Raw genomic sequence first — 21130 nt, forward strand, 5'->3', positions numbered from 1 at the left:
GGGGTCCACCCAACTCTCGTCTCCAAAACGGGCTAGAGGCGGGGAGACGCGAAGTTTCCGTCTCGCTTCTCAGCAGAGCAAGCAGGAGCTGCGTTCAGCAGTCAGGCTGCTGGGTCTGTGGCTGGCTTCTGGAGAGACTTCCCACGGCTCTGATCTTGACGGGCACAGCGCTTCCCAGCGCACTGAGCATGCTCAGAACCACCCGCTCACGATACCCATCCATGGACCTCAGGCGGGCACCCAGGGCACACCCCTCCAGCCCACAGCCCCAGCAGGGAAAATCTGTTAAAATGCCCAAAGAACATTAAACCAGAGTATAATTGATGGAATATAAGGCATAGTTTTATTTATTTTGGAAAAAAAAAAAGTACGAAAATTTGCACAACTTTTCATCAAGGGAAAAAGAAAAAATAGCCAGGGTCAAGCAAGGCAAGGTGGACCTTAGGGTCCACAGACAGCAACTGGCACTGCCCACCCCCAGGCTGCGCAAACACCCACACTGGCACTCCCCACTCACAGTAAAACCTGAACAAGGTCTTCATGCTCACCCTAACAGGATCGACCCCTCTCCCGGGATGAGGACCTGCTCACCCTCTTCAAAAACAAGACACACAAACACCACTCTGTAGGATGCTGGAGTCTCTTCCCATTCCTCCTGTAGTCCTTGAGGTCACAACCACACCTCCACATCCCATCATACACAGGTTAAAATGCCAGTGTAACCGTCATCAGCATCCCTTATAGTCAGTGCACCCACACCCAGGAGCAAAGAAGAAAATACCCATGTCTGCTCCAGCCCTCTCTGCTGTAACTGAGCCCCAGTCACTGCTGACATTTACATTTCTCTTTCTCTCTAGCTAGTCCTCTGCCCTCAGCCAGCATCTCAGCTGCTGGGGGTGTTTCGCCAGGCTCAACCTTGGTGGTCCTTGGGGTGCTGTGCTCCTCCACTACTCTTCATATTGGATGTGGACGTGCGATGGGGCACCTGATTCTATACATAGTCTTCATGTTGCCATCGTGCAGGAAGAGCCCAGTGTATCCCTGGTGGTCAAGATCAGGTACCCCGGCCAGAAGACTATCCGACTTCTTTGCCTGCAGTTTCAATGATACAAGGAGCTCGATGGCCAAGCAGAAGTCTCAACTTCTAATTCAGCTGAACCACTCAAGTCCAAGAGGCATTGCTGCCTTGGGAGCAGTAAGGTCTAAGCCATCAGAGTCCAAAGTTTCAGGGATGGGAACACAAGTCCTGGGGATGGGTTATTCTGTGTAGTAGTGAGGTCACTCCCACGTCCACCTCAGCATTGCTGGACTCACACTGGCTGGGTGTAGTGGATACCCTGCATGCTGCAGGACACAGCTACAACCCTGGAGTGTCTCCAGCTGGCACTGTAACAGGGTCTCCCCTTGGCCATTTCAGTGTTCTGGCCCAGCAGCTTAAAGATGAGAGAAGTTCAGAGTAAGACCAGACATGTCGGCAGGTGCAACCACATTGCTGTGTTTCTTTTGCTGTGACATCAGCTCTTTGTCAGCAGTGGTGTTATATGTGGAATAGCAAAACTGAAACCCAGGCACCGTAGTCTATGGATGCAGTGGTCAGAGAAAGCAGAACCACATGCAGAAAGTGAGTACAGATTGCTGCTTCCTGTGATGGAAGGAATTCGGCGTAAGCTGCCACTTAGTGGCTAGTTCCTGTGGTGGACGGTGCCCTGGCTGGAACTCTGTGCAAGCTGAGCCCTCGGCGGTAGGATTAGCTGAATCAGTCTTGATGAGAATTCCATGTGTCCATTAGCAGCTCTGGCTCACCGGTCATGGCCAGTCTGTGTGTGAGCCTATGGAGCAAGACTGGAGCGGCCGAGGAGAGAGAACGACGGACATCGCAGCACAGGTCGTCCACGGGCTCGCTGACCCACGGGCTCCTCTGCAGCGGGTCTCCTTGAAGGGAACACTGGTGCTGGGCAGTGGGAGGTCCATTCCCGCACCTTCCCCCCAGACCTCCTTCCCATCAGCCCTCCGGTCCCGATCTTCCCACGCTCCTGACCATCCAGCAAACCCACCCAGTCCAGCGATTGTGTGACGTCACATTTCTGGACTTTTAGCTCCACTTGGAAAAAGCGGATAACCAAACGTGCAGCTTGGAACTCTGTTTACCCACAGGACTTGCCTCCTGCTAGGCCTCTTGGGCGTTCCTGAGCGCTACGGCCATCCGTTTCCAGTTGGTTCCAGGCCTGAGTTTTTTCTTCCTGCATCAACTAATAGTGGGGACTTTTCTACCAGGCCTCTGCTGAAGGAGAGGCAGCAGTGCGGCAGAACCACGACAGTCTGAGCTGTGTCACTTTCACTTGATGACAGACTACTTACGCACGTGCCCAGCTTTGTGGCTGGATGGGTCGGCTGACACCCGGTGCGTGAGCTCACGTTGCATAGTCACTTGGCGTCTCGTGGTCAGGGGTTTGGTATCGACCAAAGCCCAGGAGCAAGCACTCAGCACTGCTCAAAAAGAACAACTGTCATTTGCAGAAAAGGGCATGGCTTTGTGTCAAGTCCGCCAGGGGCGCCCTGAGGCCTTCCTGTTCGGGCTCGCTGAACACTCCATGCTGTGTGCTTCCCTCACAATGTACACGGCTGGATCTGCTGGATCATGAGGTGCAGCTGGCTGAGCTAACACTGCAGCCCGAACCTGCCTTGGGACGCAGTCCAAACTGGTGGTTAGGGGACACTCAGTGAACGGTCTGAGCAGCACATACAAACGGGTGTGTGTTGCCTCCAAACTCCCAAGGGGGCCAACAATTGCTGTGCTTTTTCTTAGTAGCAGGTGCACCTTGTTCCTCACTTGGAGGGGTTACCTTGACCTTTGATGATTCCACTTCCAGAGAGAAGGCAGAGACGACTGTTTTGGGGGCCCAGGGATTTGAGCTGGGCAAGATGAGATGTGTTAGCTGGGCAGAAGTAGAAGCAGGAGTAGAGAAGCATGTGATTTGCCTCTGGTTCCCTGGCAGGGGGACTAGGTAGAAGAAAACCCATTCATAAACACTCCCGGAGCACCTATCCGGGGCCAGACTCATTCAATGGGACCAGTTTCCACCCCGTCTCCCGCGGGACCTCCAGCCTTGGGGCTGAAGAAGCAAGCAATACTGCTCAAAGGTGAGAAGCACTCTGGGAGCAGGATGGGAGGCAGTTTTGGCCTCCGTGATAAATGTTGGGGGTGGGGAAGGGGCTGAGATTAGCAGGAGGAAGGGGAGGTCTGTGACCCTGCAGGCTCAGAGATGGCTTCTCATGCCAAAGACAGAGAAAGCCCATCTTGGTTTGGACACAGGGAGGGTCTTCAGTTGTTGGAAGAGCAGGCAACTCTTTCTAGAACCTGCAGGACGGCTGTCCAACGGAGCTGTCTCCAACAAATGCCTAGCGCACTGTGGCTTTCCCAGCAGCATCTACATGGACGGAGCATGGCGGCCAGGCCTGGAGAAGCAAACATAAGGATGGAGGTGGAGCACAGGGGTGGGCAATGCAGAACTGCCTGTGTGAGGCTGAGCTGTTTTACCAAGAATCAGCAGGGACCTAGGAGAGTAAAAGTTCAATTATCTTCCGTTACCCAGGTGAGGGGTGTGCGCTGGCACAGAATCTCGGCTCCCACGTTCACTCTGCAAGCTTGAGCTCCCCCTTCCAGGGCATCGTCTGCGCGCGCATGGTCAGAACTCGGGCACAGAGGAGGCATTTGGGATAGCAGTGAAGCTGCCAGCTGGGACACCCACGTCACATCTCTGAGTGCCTGGGCTTACGTCCTGGCTCCGTTCCCAGTTCCAGCAGTCCTGCTAATGTGCACCGGGGAGGCAGCAGGCAGTAAGTGCTTGCCTCACTGCCACGGAGGTGGGAAAAGGGCTAGGGCAGACAGTCCAAGTAGGGCTGGAATAACTTTGCTCCAGAAATTGAGATGCTAATCGGGTGGTTCTCGGGCTCTCTGCCCACTCACCTCCTAGGCACTCAGGCCTTGCCAGTACACGTACCCAGGTGGCCACACCCTGCAAAGACAGGGCAAGTGGCAGGGCTCCACCATAAGGATCCCAACTAGTCCCTTAAAATAAGCAGCCTGGGAACCAGGGTCAGGCAGCCCTTAGCTGGCCTGAGTGGACAGCACCTCAAACAAAATAGGGGACTATTTTATCTTGGCAAGAAAGACACCATGGGTACAATGAGTCCTTTCCTTTTATCTCTTCTCAAAGCCCTGCACCCTCTAGCTAGCCCCAAGGCCAGACTGACAGTCCCCATGAGGCTCCGGTCCCACAGTCCCACACTGGCATTCTGGGGCAGGCTGCGCCTGTCAACCACCTCTGATCTATTCACGTGTAGGGGGCCTCTTTTGCCAGTTTTGAAAGTAAGTTGTGGCACTGCCGGCTCGTGAGGGACCTGCAGTGAGTACTCCCACAGTGCCTTGGCTTCCCGAGGTCACTCATTTATCGCTCACAACCCTGTGAGGTGGGTGCTTATCTCCCGCTTTGCGGATGAGGAAGCTGGAGTCCAGAGAAGGTAAGGCCCATGTCCAAGGCCACAGTCAGCGTATATGGCAGAGCCAGACTTGAGCCCAGGTGGTCCACGACAATCTCCTCCCCGTTCGCTTTTCTCAATGCTACATGGAAATGCTTCCTGCTTGAGAGGTGGCACTTCGCACGCTGTTCGGAGTGGCTTGTTTTGTCGTGCGCAGCTGGGCTGTAAGGCCACTGCGGGCAGGCCCATGTCTCTGCGAATGGATGCTCAGCACCAGGCTGGGAGCACCTGCCACACCTCAGCTATCAGGACACGGATGTGGAGCCAGGTGAGGCCCTGCTACCCCCGGCTCCCGCTTCACTCCTAGGGGCTCCAGACTCTGACCCGGCTGAGGACACACTGCCCTGAGCTAGCCTCAGCCGAGCCTAGGCCCTTCCGCCCCCAGACTGCACACGAGCTACACCACGGGCGCTCTGTGGTGGCTGCATTATGTGGCTGGCACACACTCACTGTAATTTATGCTGCAGGTTGGCGTCTGGGTTCTTGACAATTTGTCACGCTGGTGGATGACTGCAGTAAAACTTGGTGCTTGTCTTTGCCCACTTCCGGAAGGATTTCCATGGCCCAAATCCCTACGCACATCCTAAGTCAGGACACAACGAGGTCACCAGATAAACAGGCGGTACCAGCCTACCGGCCCCTCCCCCTCAGGCGGGAGAGTGCTTGTTTCATGTACTGTGTGTGTGCAACTTTAAACTCCCCAGAGACTGTCTCAGATGTTTCTGGGACAACTTTTTAAAAAATGCATTTGAAAGGCAGAGAGAGACAGACAGAGGTCTTCCATCTGGTAGTTCACCTCCCAAATGCCCACAGTAGCAGAGGCTGGGCCAGGCTGAAGTCAGCATCTGGAGCCAGGACTTCGATCTGGGTCTCCACATGGTGGCAGCGACTCAAGGACTGGAGCCAGGACTTGCTGCCTCCCTGGACACACAGCAGTAGGAACCTGGAATAGGAAGCAGAGCCGGGACTCGGACCTAGGCGCTCGGATAGGAGATCTGGTTGTCGGAAGTGGTACCTTTGCTGCTGCACCAAAGCCACCATCTGGGACAGTTTCTGAAGATGTCTAAGCTGCACCAGGTTCCTCTTCACAGAGCCTCCCTCCTTCACAGCTACCAACAGCGTTCCGGTTTTGGAGACCTTTTCAAGGCCCTTGGAGTTCATCCACCTGGGAGTTAGCAAGGTCCAGTGAGCCCACAGGAGCCCACGGGATGAGTTCTGTGCTACACTAAGGTACCAGGGCGAGAAGAGGCAGGTGGTGATGAAGGGCCCCCAAGGCCTGCTCCCCTGTCATCACCAGGAAGCCAGCAGCCACCTCACTCTGAGTGGGAGTTTCTTTTCATGTTGTTTCCTAAAATAAAAGCCACACGCAGCTTGGGAAGAACACAGATGCAAGCAGAGAGGCTGAGGAGAGCTGGTGATTCTCCAGTGCACCCACCTAGAGGAACAGATGAAACTGGGACTCAGATGCATTGATCGACAAGTTCAAGGTCACAGAGAACAGCAAGAAAAGCAGCCGCAGAAGCCGACGCAGAGCCAGACACTGTAACTTCTAGTGAGCGCTCCTGACGTTGCAGCAGTCCTGTAAGTCTGCCGGTCTTCAGTCTCGGCTGCTTTGGAAAATGGACAGGAAAGGGGCCAGCATCGTGGCACAGCAGGTTAAGCCGCACTGGAATGCCGGTTTGAGTCCCAGCTCCTCTCGGACTAGTTTCCTGCTAGGGCGCCTGGGAAGGTGGCAGAGGATGGCCCAGGTAATTGGGCCCCCAGCACCCACAGGGGAGACCAGGACGGAGCTCCTGCCTCCGAGCTTTGGCATGGCCCAGGCCTGGATGTTGCGGCCACTTGGGGAGTGAACCCATGGGTAGAAGATCTGTCTCTTTGCCTTTCAAATATGTAAATCTTAAAAAAAAAAAAAAAAAGGAAAGTTGAGTGAGTCGGGTGCTTGAAGCAGGCTGAAGGCACGAAGGGGCCGGGGAGCTGCCGAGTCTTGCACCTGCTCTCCCACTGCCTGGGAGCCCCCCTCCGCCAAACCGCTGTGCTCCTCATCCTCCAGGACCCCGGGGCACTGCTGCCTCCCTTGCAAATGCTCCTGGATTCTGCAGAGCAGCTGCTGGGCCCTGCCCAGTGCTCGCAGGCCCCGACCTTGCCTCGGCACTCGGGACCCTTGGTGGTGGCACTGGTTCTCCTCCCTGAGAACGCACCAGTCAGCCAAAGGCACCAGACGCAGCACTGTATCCAATTCACCTTTGCAACCTCTGCGCCAGCTCCAACAAGGGACGGACGGACTTTGGACCAAGACTCCACGAGGCAGGGAGCGGACCAGGCCACTTCAGCTCCCAGCTCCCAGCGTGAAGGCAAGGGCTTTGCTGCTAGAATCTGAACAGGAAGTTTTGCTGCTCCCGGAGCTACGGAGCTTTCAACAGACAAGCTGGGGGTCCAGGCAGGTAGGGCTGATGGTGAGAGGCCGGGGAAGTGGTCACGTGGCCAGAGGCACTGAGGGCTGCAAAGGACTTACAGAGATGACCTATGTGCATGGACTCTGACCGCTCCTCAGGGTTCCACCCAAGGCCAAGCCCTGCTTCTGCAAGACCGCTCCCAAGCCTGCCCCGACCTCAGGGCTGCAAGACACGCAGGCGGCACCGAGGGAAGACATGGACTCCCACTGCTACACAGCGCATAGGGGAAACGGAGTAACGATGGCCCGAAACACCCTACGTCCACAGGAGGAATGACCACTCTCATCAAGTGGTCTGGGGTTTCCTGGGCATCAGAAAGGAACACAAGAGACGCTGGCACGTGAGGTTTCCTTATCTCCAGTTTACTTCAATTTGCTTGTTTACACACACGACATCTGTGCACGTAACCGTGGCAACAGCCATTCTCCAAATACAATCTGGTACCCAGACTACAGCAGATGCACGTGGAAAATGAGGCGCCAGGGGCTGAACCTCAACACAGGGAGGCAGAAGCCACAGCAGTGTTCTGGGGTTGCAGAGGCCCCCAGACCTTCTTGCTCAGACCTGGGGACAGGAGACTCTGCAAACTAGTGTAATGGGAAACCTGGATCCCGGCACCCCAAAGGGGCTCGCTTGTCAGGCTTCTCGCCACCAGCCAGGACGCTCTAGAGGCTTAGCCAAGAAAAGGGGAATGAGGGCATCGTTGTCTGTGACGCAGCTACACGCGTCACATCCCTCACCCCTGACAACACCGATGGGGAAAATGAAGCTTGCCCACGGCCACACCCCACCCCTCTTGTCCGCCTGAGCCCCACTCTTCCACCTCTGCCAGGCGGTCTCACACGGGGCTCCCAAGGAAAAGGCAGCAAGTGGTGGGCGCCTGGGCTGCACGGCGGGCCGGTGACTGCCGCTTCCCCACGGCCCATTTAGTGCCGAGCCAGAGCCCGGGCTGCCCAGGGGACGCGTCTGGAGACTGACGTGGGCCTGCGAACTCTGGACTCCGCAGGTGCTTCTCCCCTTCTGGTGCTGAACAAGCGAGGCCCCTGCCGCCTACCCCGCCTGCACCCCCCACCCCCGCTTCACAAAGGCGAAGGCCAGGAGGCAAAACGGTCTCTCGGGTCCACCAGCCACATCGTGCCACCGTCTCCAAAGCCCCCGGGTGGGGACACCTGACATCAAATTGCCTGGGTTTCTGCCCCTCTGGGTACAATACTGTCATGTCTCACGTGTTGATCAATAATGCTAACCTGCAGCTGGATGGGATATAAAATATGTATTTTAAATATATCTTTATATATATATATACATGAAAATTTACCCTGAAGACCTGCCCTCGAGCTCTTAACAACCTAAGCTTGAGCTGAGCCAGTCACGTGTAGTGTGTATCAGTCAATGCCACTGCCAGGCCTGACGGGTGGGCGTGCACCAGAGCAGCTTCCAGGATCATTATCCAAAAGGCAGGGGGCTGCGTTGGAAAGTTAAGTGGGAGACGCGGTCTGGGAGCAGAGAGGGGCGCCCGGCTCCAGAGCACGGCCTGTGGCTCTGTGGGACGGAGGCGGAAGACCATCTCCCCTCGCCAGCACCTCGAAGGCCACAGCACGAGAGCCGCGCTGAGAAAGCAAAGGTCAACTGAGGTCAAGGGCGGGGGACAGGCCCAGACTTTGCATTGCTTTTGTCCATGGTGCATGTTAAGAGGTCTTTGCAAACAGGGCAGCTCCCTGCAGCCAGAAGGGGGCGCTGCACTTCACTGCGGGATTGTCCCAATCTTGGACAAAAGTAAAAACCCCTCGGGCCACAGCAGAGTAAAGGACCTGTGAGCAGGGTGTGCGGCTGGGACAATTTCATAGTAAATAAACCTTTCGCTAAAGTCTTCTGATTCAGCTTAAAATCCACCCAATTATGATTAGAATGGTGCTTTCCAGTTTATTCCGCCCAGAGAAAACAGCCCCACGAGGTGGAATTTAATACTATAAGCCAAGAGTCTGGTTTATAAAAAGTAAATTAGTGTCCTCAAATAAACCCTCAACACCAGCCACACGTGCCAAAGAACGGCACAGGAGCAGGGGCTCATCCGCGCCAGCTCTCTCGACAGTGGTTACGAAAAACTACAAAAGTGTTCACTCAATTAGTGCAGTCGAGGGGGAAAAGGCAACCTTATTGCTCCAGAAACCAACACATAACAGACACCACGGACAGGAAGTTCCATTGTTTGTTACATACGAGTCAGTCGGCACTGAGGCTCGGAGGCACTGCAGATTGAAGGGCGCTGGGGCGGCTGGTCACGCGCCAGGTGCAACAGTGAACGTTCCAAGGGGGACACAAACCTACAACCAGAGTATCTTCCAGAACCCTGACGGAAATCAAAGCGTGTGCAAACTGACCACAGGGAAACACTGTGCCACACACCACGAGAGCCACTCAAACAGAAAGGCACGGGGAATCAGGGAGCCCGGGGCTCGGCACCCCCGTGGCCGCTCCGTGGAGGCTCTCCTGATTCCGTCCTTTGGCTGAGCCCTGGCTCTCAGCGCTCGGGACAAAAGGGGTGTTCCAGGCTCCGGTCAGGTCTTGCCAGGGACAAGCCGTGCCTGAGTGGGAAGGATGGTGCTTGTGACCCGGTGCCGTCGCCAAGAGTAGCTCCCCAGACTCCAGCACCAATCCCCCGAACTGCCTGGGAGAAGCAGGATCAGTAATTCCGCCAACTAAAACACACGAGGGTCGTCCGGCCACTCCCGCCCCCGCTTCTTCCCGGCTTTACTTCTTGTAGCTGTCTCGCTTCAAACTCAAACTAGTGCTCTGGGGAGGGAGTCCCGGCGAAAAGGGCTTCAGATACCAGAACCCGTACGTCCCGTACCAGCCCAGCAACCCGAACAAGGTGCCGAACGCTTTCTGGGAGAAGTCGTGGAAATACACAGCCGTGCACAGAAACATCCACACCCAGATGAGGGTCAGCAGGCCCAGGGCCACCACCAGCGCGGTGACGGCAGCATGCAGCGAGTGGCCGCGCTCCGTCTTCACCTCGCGCAGCACGGCCATCTCCTCCACGACCACGAGGGCGCAGTAGGCCAGCAGGAAGGAGTGGCCCGAGATGTCGAAGCCGTGCCAGAAGCCGCCTTCCCGCTGGCACTGCTGCTTGCTCTGCGGCTCCTGCCGGAGCCCGTCCAGCGCGGGGGACTGGTAGCAGCGGCCCGTGTAGTGCTCGATGGTGGAGAACAGGGCTGTGCAGACGTACCAGATGGCCGTGCCCACGAGCAGGGTGCTGAGCCGCCGCAGGACCAGGCCGGCCTTGCCCGTCAGGAGGTAGTTGGTGAGGGCAATGAAGGGCAGGAGGAGACAGAACGTCCAGGCCCAGGCCATTTTGACAAAATACCTGACAGAGGAGGAGAGACGAGTGAAGGCAGGGCACATGGCGGACAGGGAACGACGTGGGGCCCGTGAGAAACCCTGGCCAAAGCTGCAGGCCGGAAGCTGTGTTTAGCATGGGCTTTACTTCCCAGGGGTCCAGGGTTGGTCACCTGGAGGGAGGCACTGTTATTATCCCCATTTTACAGACAAGGAAACTGAGGCTTGGAGACCCGTCCTGCCCGAAGCCAAGGTTGTAAGCGGTGGAGCTGGGGTTCAAAACCAGGGTCTGCAGCATGGAGCGCTCTGCGACCTGCTCAGGAAGGCACAGCAACGGAACACTTGGCAAACGCCAGGAGCTTCCCCAGCACTCAACTCTCGGCTACCCTGCAGGCCCCACTTCACACACAGGGGTGGGAGGCTCAGGAGCCGTCGCCCAGGGTCACTCTCTCCATCAGCAGGCCCGGATTAAGCCGGTTTGGCCAGTCCCCAAATCCATGCTTTTTCTTTCTTTCTTTTTAATTTTTGACAGGCAAAGTGGACAGTGAGAGGGAGAGACAGAGAGAAAGGTCTTCCTCTTGCCGTTGGTTCACCCTCCAATGGCCGCCGCAGCCGGCATGCTGCAGCCAGCGCACCGTGCTGATCCGAAGCCAGGAGCTTCTCTTGGTCTCCCATGGGGTGCAGGGCCCAAGCACTTGGGCCATCCTCCACTGCCTTCCCAGGCCACAGCAGAGAGCTGGCCTGGAAGAGGAGCAACCGGGACAGAAACCAGCGCTCCGACCGGGACTAGAACCCGGTGTGCCGGCGCCGCAAGGCAGCGGATTAGCCTAGTGAGCCACGGCGCCGGCCCCATGCTTCTTCTACCCCAGCGCGGTTCGTTCCTCAACAGCACAAGTCATCCTAGAACCAAGAGCTCCCAGCTACAAGATCCGGATCCGAACACGGGCTCTGACTTAACGCCTCTCCGGCTTCCCCCTCCCCAGCGGGTCGGCAGAGCTGAAAGGACCAAACCACTGTTGCATCTCCTTCCAGGTGCAATGCTTCCCTGGGTCCCCTCCCATGGGTTAGCACAGAAGCCTGGATCCATGGCTGCCCCAAACAACACGGGCGGTGTGCCGGGCTGCCATCACCGGGCCGACAAGGCAGCCGCCCCTGTGCCCCCAGAGGGGGCTGACCTGGGGTCCAGCGCAGGGACCGCCCAGGAAGATGTGGGGCGGCTGCCACGCTCACAGCTATTCTTAGCCCAGCCCCAGGAAGGGTGAGGACAGCGGGTGGGCCGAGGACAGCCTCCTCCCCGGCTCCCCGGGTTCTGCAGACACCACTGGAGGGCCGTGGCCGCCAGCCAACACCTACCAGACACGTGTCAGCTGCCTGCGAGAAACAGCGGATGCTGGGGGCACTAAAGGACAGGCGCTCACCTCCAGGGAGTAGTTTTACCGTTCAGAGTTCCCCCTGCTTATTGCAACCGTGTTCTGTGCAAACTACTTACTAGTTAAAAAAAAAGAAAGGAGAGGCGTGCGTGGGTGGAGTTAAGGAGCCCAAGAGCCCGGGAGCGAGGGCTCTTCTGGGCCACGGCCACGCACTTGGGGGGCTGGGAAGGTCCGAGGAGGCCCAGGGGTTAGTCAAGGGCTGCAGGACCCCGGGCGGGGCTGTGTCCCAGGCTGGGGCCGGGCCCCGCGCGGCTGCGGGGTCTGAGCCCGGCAGGGACTGCAGGGCAGGTGCGCCCCCAGCCCGGCCCGCAAGCCCCCGAACACGCGGCCGGGCCGTCCCCTCCCGGTCTGCAGGCGCGGGCCGCGCGTGGCAGCAGCGTGTCCGGGGGCTCGGGGGACCGGCGGCCCGGGCTCGGGGGCGGCAGCGGGGCACCCCGGTGCACTCACACGTTCAGGACGTTGCGCTTGTTGCTGAGGTAGCTCTCGGGCAGCGGGGAGAACTCCTTGAGGACGGAGCCCGCCACCATGGAAGCCACGAGCGCCCAGGGCAGGTAGCGCCTCACCGCCGCCCGCACCAGCATCCCCCGCAGGAACCACGCGCAGCGTTCCAGGTGCTCCATGCCCGACCTCGTCGGCCACCGTCTTGCCCTTGCTTTGGGCCGGCGCCGCCGCCTCCGTTCAGGCGCATGCGCACCGCCCGGAGCTCCACCCCCTTGCGGGGAGGGGAGGAGGGAAGGCGCTCGGAGCCCGCGCGCTCCCCCTCGCGGCCACTGGCGCTCTCTGCAGCGTGCCCGCCTGGGAGCTACTGGCTCCTCTCTCTAGTAGTAGGCGGTTTGCTCTGGGCTAGGGGAGAGCTCCGTGGGAGTTTTTGTTGGAGATGAGTACATACAGCCCTGTAGGCGTAGGAGCAGCGTTCACACCATCACTTAGTCTACCTTGGAGATGCCTCCTCCATCTGAGCCTTAGCTTTCTCATCCGTAAAATGGGGGGACAAGGGACCCCCCTTTTCCGGGAGTCAAGTTAACACACTCAGGGGTTCCTTGCAGGTGTCAACGTACGGGGACATGAGATGACATTTCACCAGGACGTAAACGCACGAGCCTACGCAACTGAAATGGGAAGTGATTGTCCCACTTAAAGCCACCGTGTGCGCTGAGGGCAAGTGCTGGGTGCCAGGGTGAGTGCAGACTGCTGGAGGGTGTCAGCCACCGGTGAGTTGTCACAGAGCTGAACCTGCCCCCGCACAGCCTGGCGTCCAAGTCAGTGTTTCCCAGCCTGGAGCCGTTCCTTAGCCGCTGTCTTAGTTTCCAGTGGTGGGTGTGACAAATGATCACAAACCTATTGGTTTGAGATAACTGAAATGTGTCCACTTGTAGTTCTAGAAGCCAGGAGTCTGGGGTCAAGGTCTGCAGGCTTGGTTCCCCGAGGGGAAGTCTCCTCTGTGGCTCTGGCGGCTCCCAGTTTCTGTCTCTTCCTTGTCCTGTCCTGTGGGTCCTCTCTCCTGTCTCCTCTGAGGACACTGGTCAAGGACACTGGTCACTGGAGCTAGGCCCACCCTAAATCCAGGATATTCGCGTTTTCAGGTCTTCCATTGAATTGTGACGGCAAAGACTGATTCCCAAACAAATTCGCATTCCTTGGTACCAGAGATTAGGATTTGGACGTATCTTTTGGGGGTCAATGCTCGTCAGTTTACCACCAGTTCTGTAACCTAATATCATAACCTCTAACTTTTCTTTAAATAACACACATCAGAACTTAATTACAGGGCCCTGTGCTGTGGAGCAGCAGGTTAGGCTGCCTCCTGCGATGCCGGATCCCGATGCAGCTCCCTGCTGATGTGTCTGGGAAAGCAGCAGGTGATGGCCCACGCACCTAGGCCCCTGCCACCCACATAGGAAACCTGGATGGAGTGCCAGGCTCCTGGCTTCAGTCTTTCATCAGCCCTGACTGTTGCGGCCCTTTGGGGGAGTGAACCAAGGTATTGAAGATCTTTCTGCCTATATCTCTCCTCTTGGTCATTTTGCCTTTCAAAGAATTAATCTTAAAAAAAAACCAAAAAGGTTGTAGGAGTACGCACATGGCAGAGCAGTTACGTGGTTGCTTGGGATGCCTGCATTCCCCAGTGAAGTGCCTGGTCCAAGTCCCAGCTGCCCTGCTTCCATTCCTGCAGTCCTGCCCGTGCACACCCTGGGAGGCCACTCGAATGCTCAGGCCCCTGCCGCCCATATGGGAGATGTGCACTGAGTTCTGGGCTTCTGTGTTGGGCTTGGCCCCAACCTCTCCTATTGCAGGCATCTGCGGAGTGAACCAGCAGATGGAAGATCGCTCTTCGTTTACCTCTCTTGCTGCTGCTGCTTTTTGAATAAATAAATAAAACTTTTCTAAAACGTAAATACCTAGGGGCCGGCGCCATGGCTTACTTGGTTAATCCTCCACCTATGGCACCAGCATCCCATATGGGCGCCGGATTCTGTCCCAATTGCTCCTCTTCCAGTCCAGCTCTCTGCTGTGGCCCGGGAGGGTCAGTGGAGGATGATCCAGGTGCTTGGGCCCCTGCACCCACATGGGAGAAAAGGAGGAAGCGCCTGGCTTCTGGCTTCGGATTGGCATAGCTCCGGCCATTGCGGCCATTTGGGGGGTGAACCAACGGAAGGAAGACCTTTCTCTCTCTCTCTCTCACTGTCTAACTCTGTTTGTCAAATAAATTAATAAATTTAAAAAAAAATGGGCCGGCGCCAAGGCTCAATAGGCTAATCCTCCGCCTTGCGGCACTGGCACACCTGGTTCTAGTCCCGGTCGGGGCTCCGGATTCTGTCCCGGTTGCCCCTCTTCCAGGCCAGCTCCCTGCTGTGGCCCGGGAGTGCAGTGGAGGATGGCCCAAGTGTTTGGGCCCTGCACCCACATGGGAGACCAGGAGAAGCACCTGGCTCCTGGCTTTGGATCAGTGCGGTGCACCGGCTGCAGTGCGCCGGCCGTAGTGGCCACTGGGGGGTGAACCAACGGCAAAGGAAGACCTTTCTCTCTGTCTCTCTGTCCACTCTGCCTGTCAAAAAAAAAAAAAAAAAAAACTTTAAAAAATGTAAATACCTACTGAACAGACTTGCAACCAAAATTATCCATGACATCATGCATTTTGTGCATCAGTTATATTTCTTTTATTACCAAGAAAATGCACGTACTGAAATATTCATCTTCACTAGCTGCCTAAGATTATCTCCTGTCCCTGAATCTAGGATATCCACCACATTTTGGGCAAGATTGTCTAATTTATGCCTCTGTTGGACCCGTGTTTAAAGTCTCTAATGCAGAGAGCCAGCAAATCAATGAAAATAAAAGTAATGGATCCTCAAGACCTTCTTAAGATGATCATCATACCTGTAAATTGCATTTATCTAATCAGAGTTCTTCTTTTAAGTTTATTTATTTCTTTTTATTTTTGAAAGGCAGAGTGACAGAGAGAGAGAGAGAGAGAGAGAGAGAGAGATCTTCCATTCACTGATTCATGCCCCCAGATGTGCCCCAACCGGTTAGGCTGAGCCAGCCCAAAGCCAGGAGCCAAGAACTCTCCCACCTGGGTGGAAAGAACTTGAGCCATTTCTGCTGTCTCCCAGGCTGTGCGTTACCAGGAAAGTGATTCGGAAGCGGAGGTGAGAGGGAAAGAGAAAGAAAGAAGAGAGAGGAGCAAGCTCCCATGCACTGGTTTACCCCCCAAATGCCCACAATGGTGGGGAAGAAGCTGGGAGGCAGGATGCGATCCCTCGTGGATGGCGGGGCCCCAGGTACGTGAGCCGTCACCTGCTGTCTCCCAGGGCCTGCAGGCAGCAGGAAGTGGAGTGGGATTGACTGCAGATATCCCGCAGCGTGGGACGTGGGCATCTTAACCAGTGGGCTAAACAGCCACTCCCATTCCTGCAGATTTTTGCAGGCTGACTTAGACTCATGCCTGAAACCTTGTTACAGGGCTCTGGAGCAGTTCTCATATATTTCTTTTAAACTTCCACCCGTGCTAGGAAGTACCTGCTGTGTTGTGTGTCCACTTACATGCTCCAGCGGCTGACAGTGGCCTGCGGGAGCCGACTGATACATTTTGAGGACTTTTGCAAGCTGATGGCTAAACATAGCCACGTTGAGAATTGCATTATATCAACTGACAGTTAAGCCCGAAAGGAACACTCCCAACTCTTGGTTCCCTAATTCTGTTACCACGTTCTGCTGGGACCTGGGCGCTTGGGCTAGCTTGCAGGTGCCGAACATCTCCTCCCGACTCCGCAGTGCGTGGTGTCTGATTGGAGAACCAGATCCAGCCAGTAGGGGGCAGGGAGGGCGGAGTTTTACACCAAGAAGTTCACAAGTGAGGCAACTCAGGGCGTTACTCGCTTGGTTGGTTGTCTGCATCGGGATGCAATTCCATTTGCCAAGCACATGGGGGAATGGAACCCCTAGGTTGGCGATGGACACAAAGCCCAGCAGAAATTCATAAACGTGTTCTCTGAGACTCAATCGGCTAGAGTGATAATAAAGGGCTTCTGAGAGTTCCATTCTCTGTAAAAATTTACAATGAACATGTGTACATATGTAGTGACACGTATTCCCTAGAGAGCTAGTGGTTAAGCAGTTCTCAGCAAGCTGCTGGGTGGGATCTAATATCCACGTAGGAAATCTATGGGGGCAGGCGTTCGGTGCAGTGGTTAAAATGCTGGTTGGGATCCGTATCCGAGTGCTTGGGTTTGAGGCCAGACTCTGCTCCCAATTCTGGTTTCCTGCCCATGTGCATCCTGGGAGGCAGTAGGTGGTGACCCCCATGTGGAAGAACCCAGGCTGTTCCCAGTTCCCAGCTTTAGCCTCATCCAGCCCAGCTGTTGCAGGCAAATTTGGGGGAGAAACAAGAAGAAGGGGCTCTCTCTCTCTCTCTCTCTCAAATAACCCATAGATAATTTTTAAAATATTTTAAGTGTATGTGGCATATAAGAGAATGTATACAGCTAGTCAGGACATAACTGTAGATAGAATTGCATGACAGATCCTGCCGGGATTTCTCTCCCTGAGTGTGAGGCATTCTGGTGTTTTCTACTCAATTTTTAAATTCAATTTTCTAAAATGCTAGTCATGACACATTGGATTGCTTTTCTAACTCGCTAATGAGTAGTTTGAAAAACACTGCGCTAGGCAATTTTGGACGTTAAGAGAATGATATCCCCACCACTCCCCCTAGAGGGGGATAGAAGACCACATATCCCAGGCTTCTGCCCTGCCCGAGGCCTCCGCAGCCCCAGGGAATCCTTGGCCTATCCTGCAAACACTGGCTAGAAGTATGTGATCTCAGCAGAAGGAAATGCAAAAATTTCCCGTATTCATGAGCTGGGAGGGTTCATATAGTTAAAGTGTTCATGCTACCAATTCAACATCATCCCTACCAGAATTCCAGTATCATTTTTTATGGAAATAGAAAAAAAAAAAAAAACAAACAAAACTAAAATTCACATTTAGCCCCTAAATAGCCAAGGTAATTATGAGAAAAGTGAACACAACTAGAATCATCACATTATCTGATTTCAAACTATACCACCAAGCAATAGTAAATAAAACAGCATATTATTGATATAAAAATAGACATCAACCATGGAACAGAATAGAAAGCCCAGAAATGAAACCCTATGCAGGGGCTGGCACTATGGTGTAGCAGGTAAACCTGCTGCCTGCAGTGCCGGCATCCCATATGGACGCCAGTTCAAGTCCTGGCTGCTCCACTTCTGATCTAGCTCTCTATTATGGCCTGGGAAAGCAGCAGAAGATGGCCCAAGTCCTTGGGCCCCTGCACCCATGTGGGAAGACCCAGAGGAAGCTCCTGGCTCCTGGCTTTGGATCAGTGCAGCTCCACCATTGTGGCCAATTGGAAAGTGAACCAGCAGATGGAAGACCTCTCTCTCTCTCTCTCTCTCTCTCTCTCTCTTTCTCTCTGCCTCTCCATCTCTCTCTGTGTAACTCTGACTTTCAAATGAATAAATATCTTGGGGGAAAAAAAAGGAACAACAGTTTGAAAGTAAATTTATAAAAAAAAAAACTGAAACCACATGTTTATAGTCAATTGAATTTCAGCAAAGATACAGAACAAGAAAAGGCTGTTCAATAATCGATGTTGGGAAAACTGGATAGTCACCCACAGGGGGAGGAAGTTGGAGCTTTATCCTAGACTGTAAGCAAAGTCAACCCAGAACAGGCTAGAGACTTAAACACAAGATTGAAACTTCCACAGAAAGAAAGCACGGGAACAGGGAACGTTGGCCTGGGAATGGTCTATTAGACGTGACCCTGAAAAGGTAGGCAACAAATACAAAAGCAGACAACTGAGATGGCAAGCATCTTCTACAACAAAGCAAACAATGAGCAAGAGCCAGCCCACATACTGGGCGAGAACGTTTGTGTCTGATAGATGTTAACATCCCAGATTTATAAGGAATCCAAACTACTCCATAGAGAGAAAACAGACACTCCAATTTCAAAATGGGCAAGGCATCTGAACAGACACTCCAATTTCAAAATGGCCAAGGGATCTGAATAGACAGCTCTCAAAACGAGACATACAAGTGGTCAACAGATGTATGAAAAAATGTTCAAATCACTGATCAGTAGCGAAATGCAAATTGAAATCACAATTCAGTATCACCCCACACCTGTCAGAATGGCTATCATCAAAGGACGGAAGGTAACAGGTGTGAGGAAAGGGGGACTCTTGAACAGCGCTGATGGCAGTGTAAGTTAGTACAGCCGTTACAGAGAACTGTACGGAGGTTCCTCAAAAGTCTAGAAATAGAATTGTTGTGTGATTCAGCAATCCCGCCTCTGGCTATTCACCCAGAATTGAAATGGAGACCCGTACACTGTTTCCATTACAGTGATACTCACGAGGGCAAGTTAACATTCTAAGTGTCCATCAATGGGTGAGTGGGTAAGGAAGTTGGGGTATATATACATAGAATGGGATATTATTCAGCCTTCAAAAAGGAAGAAATTCTGTCATTTGTGACACCTTAGATGGAACTGGAGAGCATAATGCGAGGTGAAATAAACCAGGCACAGAAAGACATGCAGTGCACGTTCTTGCCTATAGGTGGGATCTGGAGCAATCCAGCTCAAGAATCAGAGTAGTGTGGAGGTTACCGAGGCTGGATGGGCTGGATGGCGGGGAAGGAACAGAAAGAGGGTCGCAAAGGGTACAAAGCCTCAGTTAGATGCACAGGTGCTTTGCTTTTTGAGATCTGTTGGACAGCATGGTGAATATAGTAACAGTGTATTGTACATTTCAAAATCACTAAGTAAATATCAAATGTTCACACCACAGAAAATAGATGACAATAGCTATATTAATTAGCTTATTTTAACTATTCCACATTGTATTAATATATCACTTTGCACCTGTGAATATTTACAACTGTAACTTCTCAATTGACCATTTGTAATATTTAAAAGAAGTATGTATAGGGGCCGGAACTGTGGTGCAGTGGGTTAAAGTCCCAGCCTGTGGCACCAGCATTCCATATAGGCGCCAGTTCGAGTCCTGGCTGTCCACTTCCCATCCAGCTCTCTGTATGACCTGGGAAAGCATCAGAAGATGGCCCAAGTCCTTGGACCCCTGCTCCCATGTGGGAGACCCGGAAGAAGCTCCTGGCTCCTGGTTTCGGATCAGTGCAGCTCCAGCCATTGTGGCCATCTGGTGCTCTCTCTCTGCCATTCAAATAAAGAAATAAAATCTTTTAAAAAATATATATGTATTTAATTTATTTGGGTGCCAGTGCTTTGGCATTCTAGGCTAAGCCTCCCACTGCGGCACCAGTATCCTATATGGGTATTGGTTCATCCCAGCAGCTCCTCTTCCGATCCAGCTCTCTGCTATGGCCTAGGGAAGCAGTGGAAGATGGCCCAAGTGCATGGGTCCCCACACTCAGGGGGGAGATCCAGAATAAGCTCCTGGCTCCTGGTTTCAGATCGGATCAGCTTTGGCTGTTGTGGCAGCCATTTGGGGAGTGAACCAGCAAATGGAAGACCTCTCTCTGTGTCTCTCCCTCTCTCTGACTGTAACTCTACCTCTCAAATAAATAAATAAATAAAATCATTTTAAAAATAATTTATTTGAGGCCGGCGCCACGGCTCAATAGGCTAATCCTCTGCCTGAGGCGCCGGCACACCGGGTTCTAGTCCTGGTCGGGGCGCCGGATTCTGTCCCTGTTGCTCTTCTTCCAGTCCAGCTCTCTGCTGTGGCCCAGGAAGGCAGTGGAGGATGGCCCGGGTCCTTGGGCCCTGCACTCGCATGGGAGACCAGGAGAAGCACCTGGCTCCTGGCAATGGATCAGCGTGGTGCACTGGCCGCAGCAGCCATTGGGGAGTGAACCAACGGAAAAGGAAGACCTTTCTCTCTGTCTCTCTCTCTCTCACTGTCCACTCTGCCTGTCAAATAAAAAAAAAAAGTAGTAAAAATAATTCATTTGAGAGACAGAGAGACACTGAGAGAGAGAGAAAGACAGAGCAGGATCTCCTATCCACTGGTTCACTCTTCAAACGCTCACAATAGCTGGGCCTGGGCTAGGCAGAAGCCAGGCACCTGAAGCTCCATCTGGATCTCCCAGGTACCCACATGGACCCAAGTGATTGGGCCTTGATTTGCTGCCTCCCAGGTACATTAACAGGAAGCTGGATGAGAAGCAGAGACAAGACTCAGTCCCAGGCACTCTCATAGGAGGTACAGGTGTCCCAGGGGCAGCTTAATCCCGTACAACCATAATGACCACCCACCAAGAGCAACATTGGATAAAATATTCAGCAGCGTTTTTCACTAAATTTCTAAAACTCCACCTTGTAACATATACCTATAAAAATCAGATGATGATCATAATCTTGACCTTGGCTCAGAATTTCGTGTTCTGAGTTTCCCAGAGTCAGGTTTTACAGAGGCATGCGGCTTCATGGTTAGAGCAGACCCGGAGACCTGGGCCTCAAAAGGCAACGTTTCCTTTCTGAATGCTGAAGGTAACTTCACAAGCAAACCTCACACATTTGTCGCTTTGTTGCAAGTGTCTGTGGGTTGTAGAAGGATCTTGAAACTTGAGTTGCTGCAACAAATAAACACTCTGCTTTCCCAGTGTTTCAAAAGTCATTTTTTTTTTTTTTGACAGGCAGAGTGGACAGTGAGAGAGAGACAGAGAGAAAGGTCTTCCTTTTGCCGTTGGTTCACCCTCCAATGGCCGCCGCAGTAGCGCGCTGCGGCCGGCGCACCGCGCTGTTCCGATGGCAGGAGCCAGGTGCTTCTCCTGGTCTCCCATGGGGTGCAGGGCCCAAGCACTTGGGCCATCCTCCACTGCACTCCCTGGCCAC

At 54.0% G+C, this 21130-nt stretch overlaps 1 protein-coding gene across 1 annotated transcript; it reads right to left on the reverse strand.

Annotated features, from left to right (window-relative positions):
- Positions 1-7333: 7333 nt before the first annotated feature.
- FITM2 (fat storage inducing transmembrane protein 2) lies at positions 7334-12425 on the reverse strand. The gene is made up of 2 exons (XM_062204235.1): positions 12209-12425; positions 7334-10359 (listed from the first exon to the last, which is right to left on the reverse strand). Exons 1-2 carry the CDS (start codon positions 12379-12381, stop codon positions 9744-9746), a joined length of 789 nt encoding a protein of 262 aa, XP_062060219.1. The 5' UTR covers positions 12382-12425; the 3' UTR covers positions 7334-9743.
- Positions 12426-21130: the final 8705 nt, after the last annotated feature.

This window comes from Lepus europaeus, chromosome 10 (assembly GCF_033115175.1).
Source record: "Lepus europaeus isolate LE1 chromosome 10, mLepTim1.pri, whole genome shotgun sequence".
Classification (NCBI taxonomy): domain Eukaryota; kingdom Metazoa; phylum Chordata; class Mammalia; order Lagomorpha; family Leporidae; genus Lepus; species Lepus europaeus.

Bases quoted from the DNA above. Each gene is read 5' to 3' on its own strand.
- FITM2 (XM_062204235.1), bottom strand. From the start codon at position 12,381: ATGGAGCACCTGGAACGCTGCGCGTGGTTCCTGCGGGGGATGCTGGTG. The intron at 10,360-12,208 runs GTGAGTGCACCG...CTCCTCTGTCAG, and splicing joins AAGCGCAACGTCCTGAACGT to GTATTTTGTCAAAATGGCCT.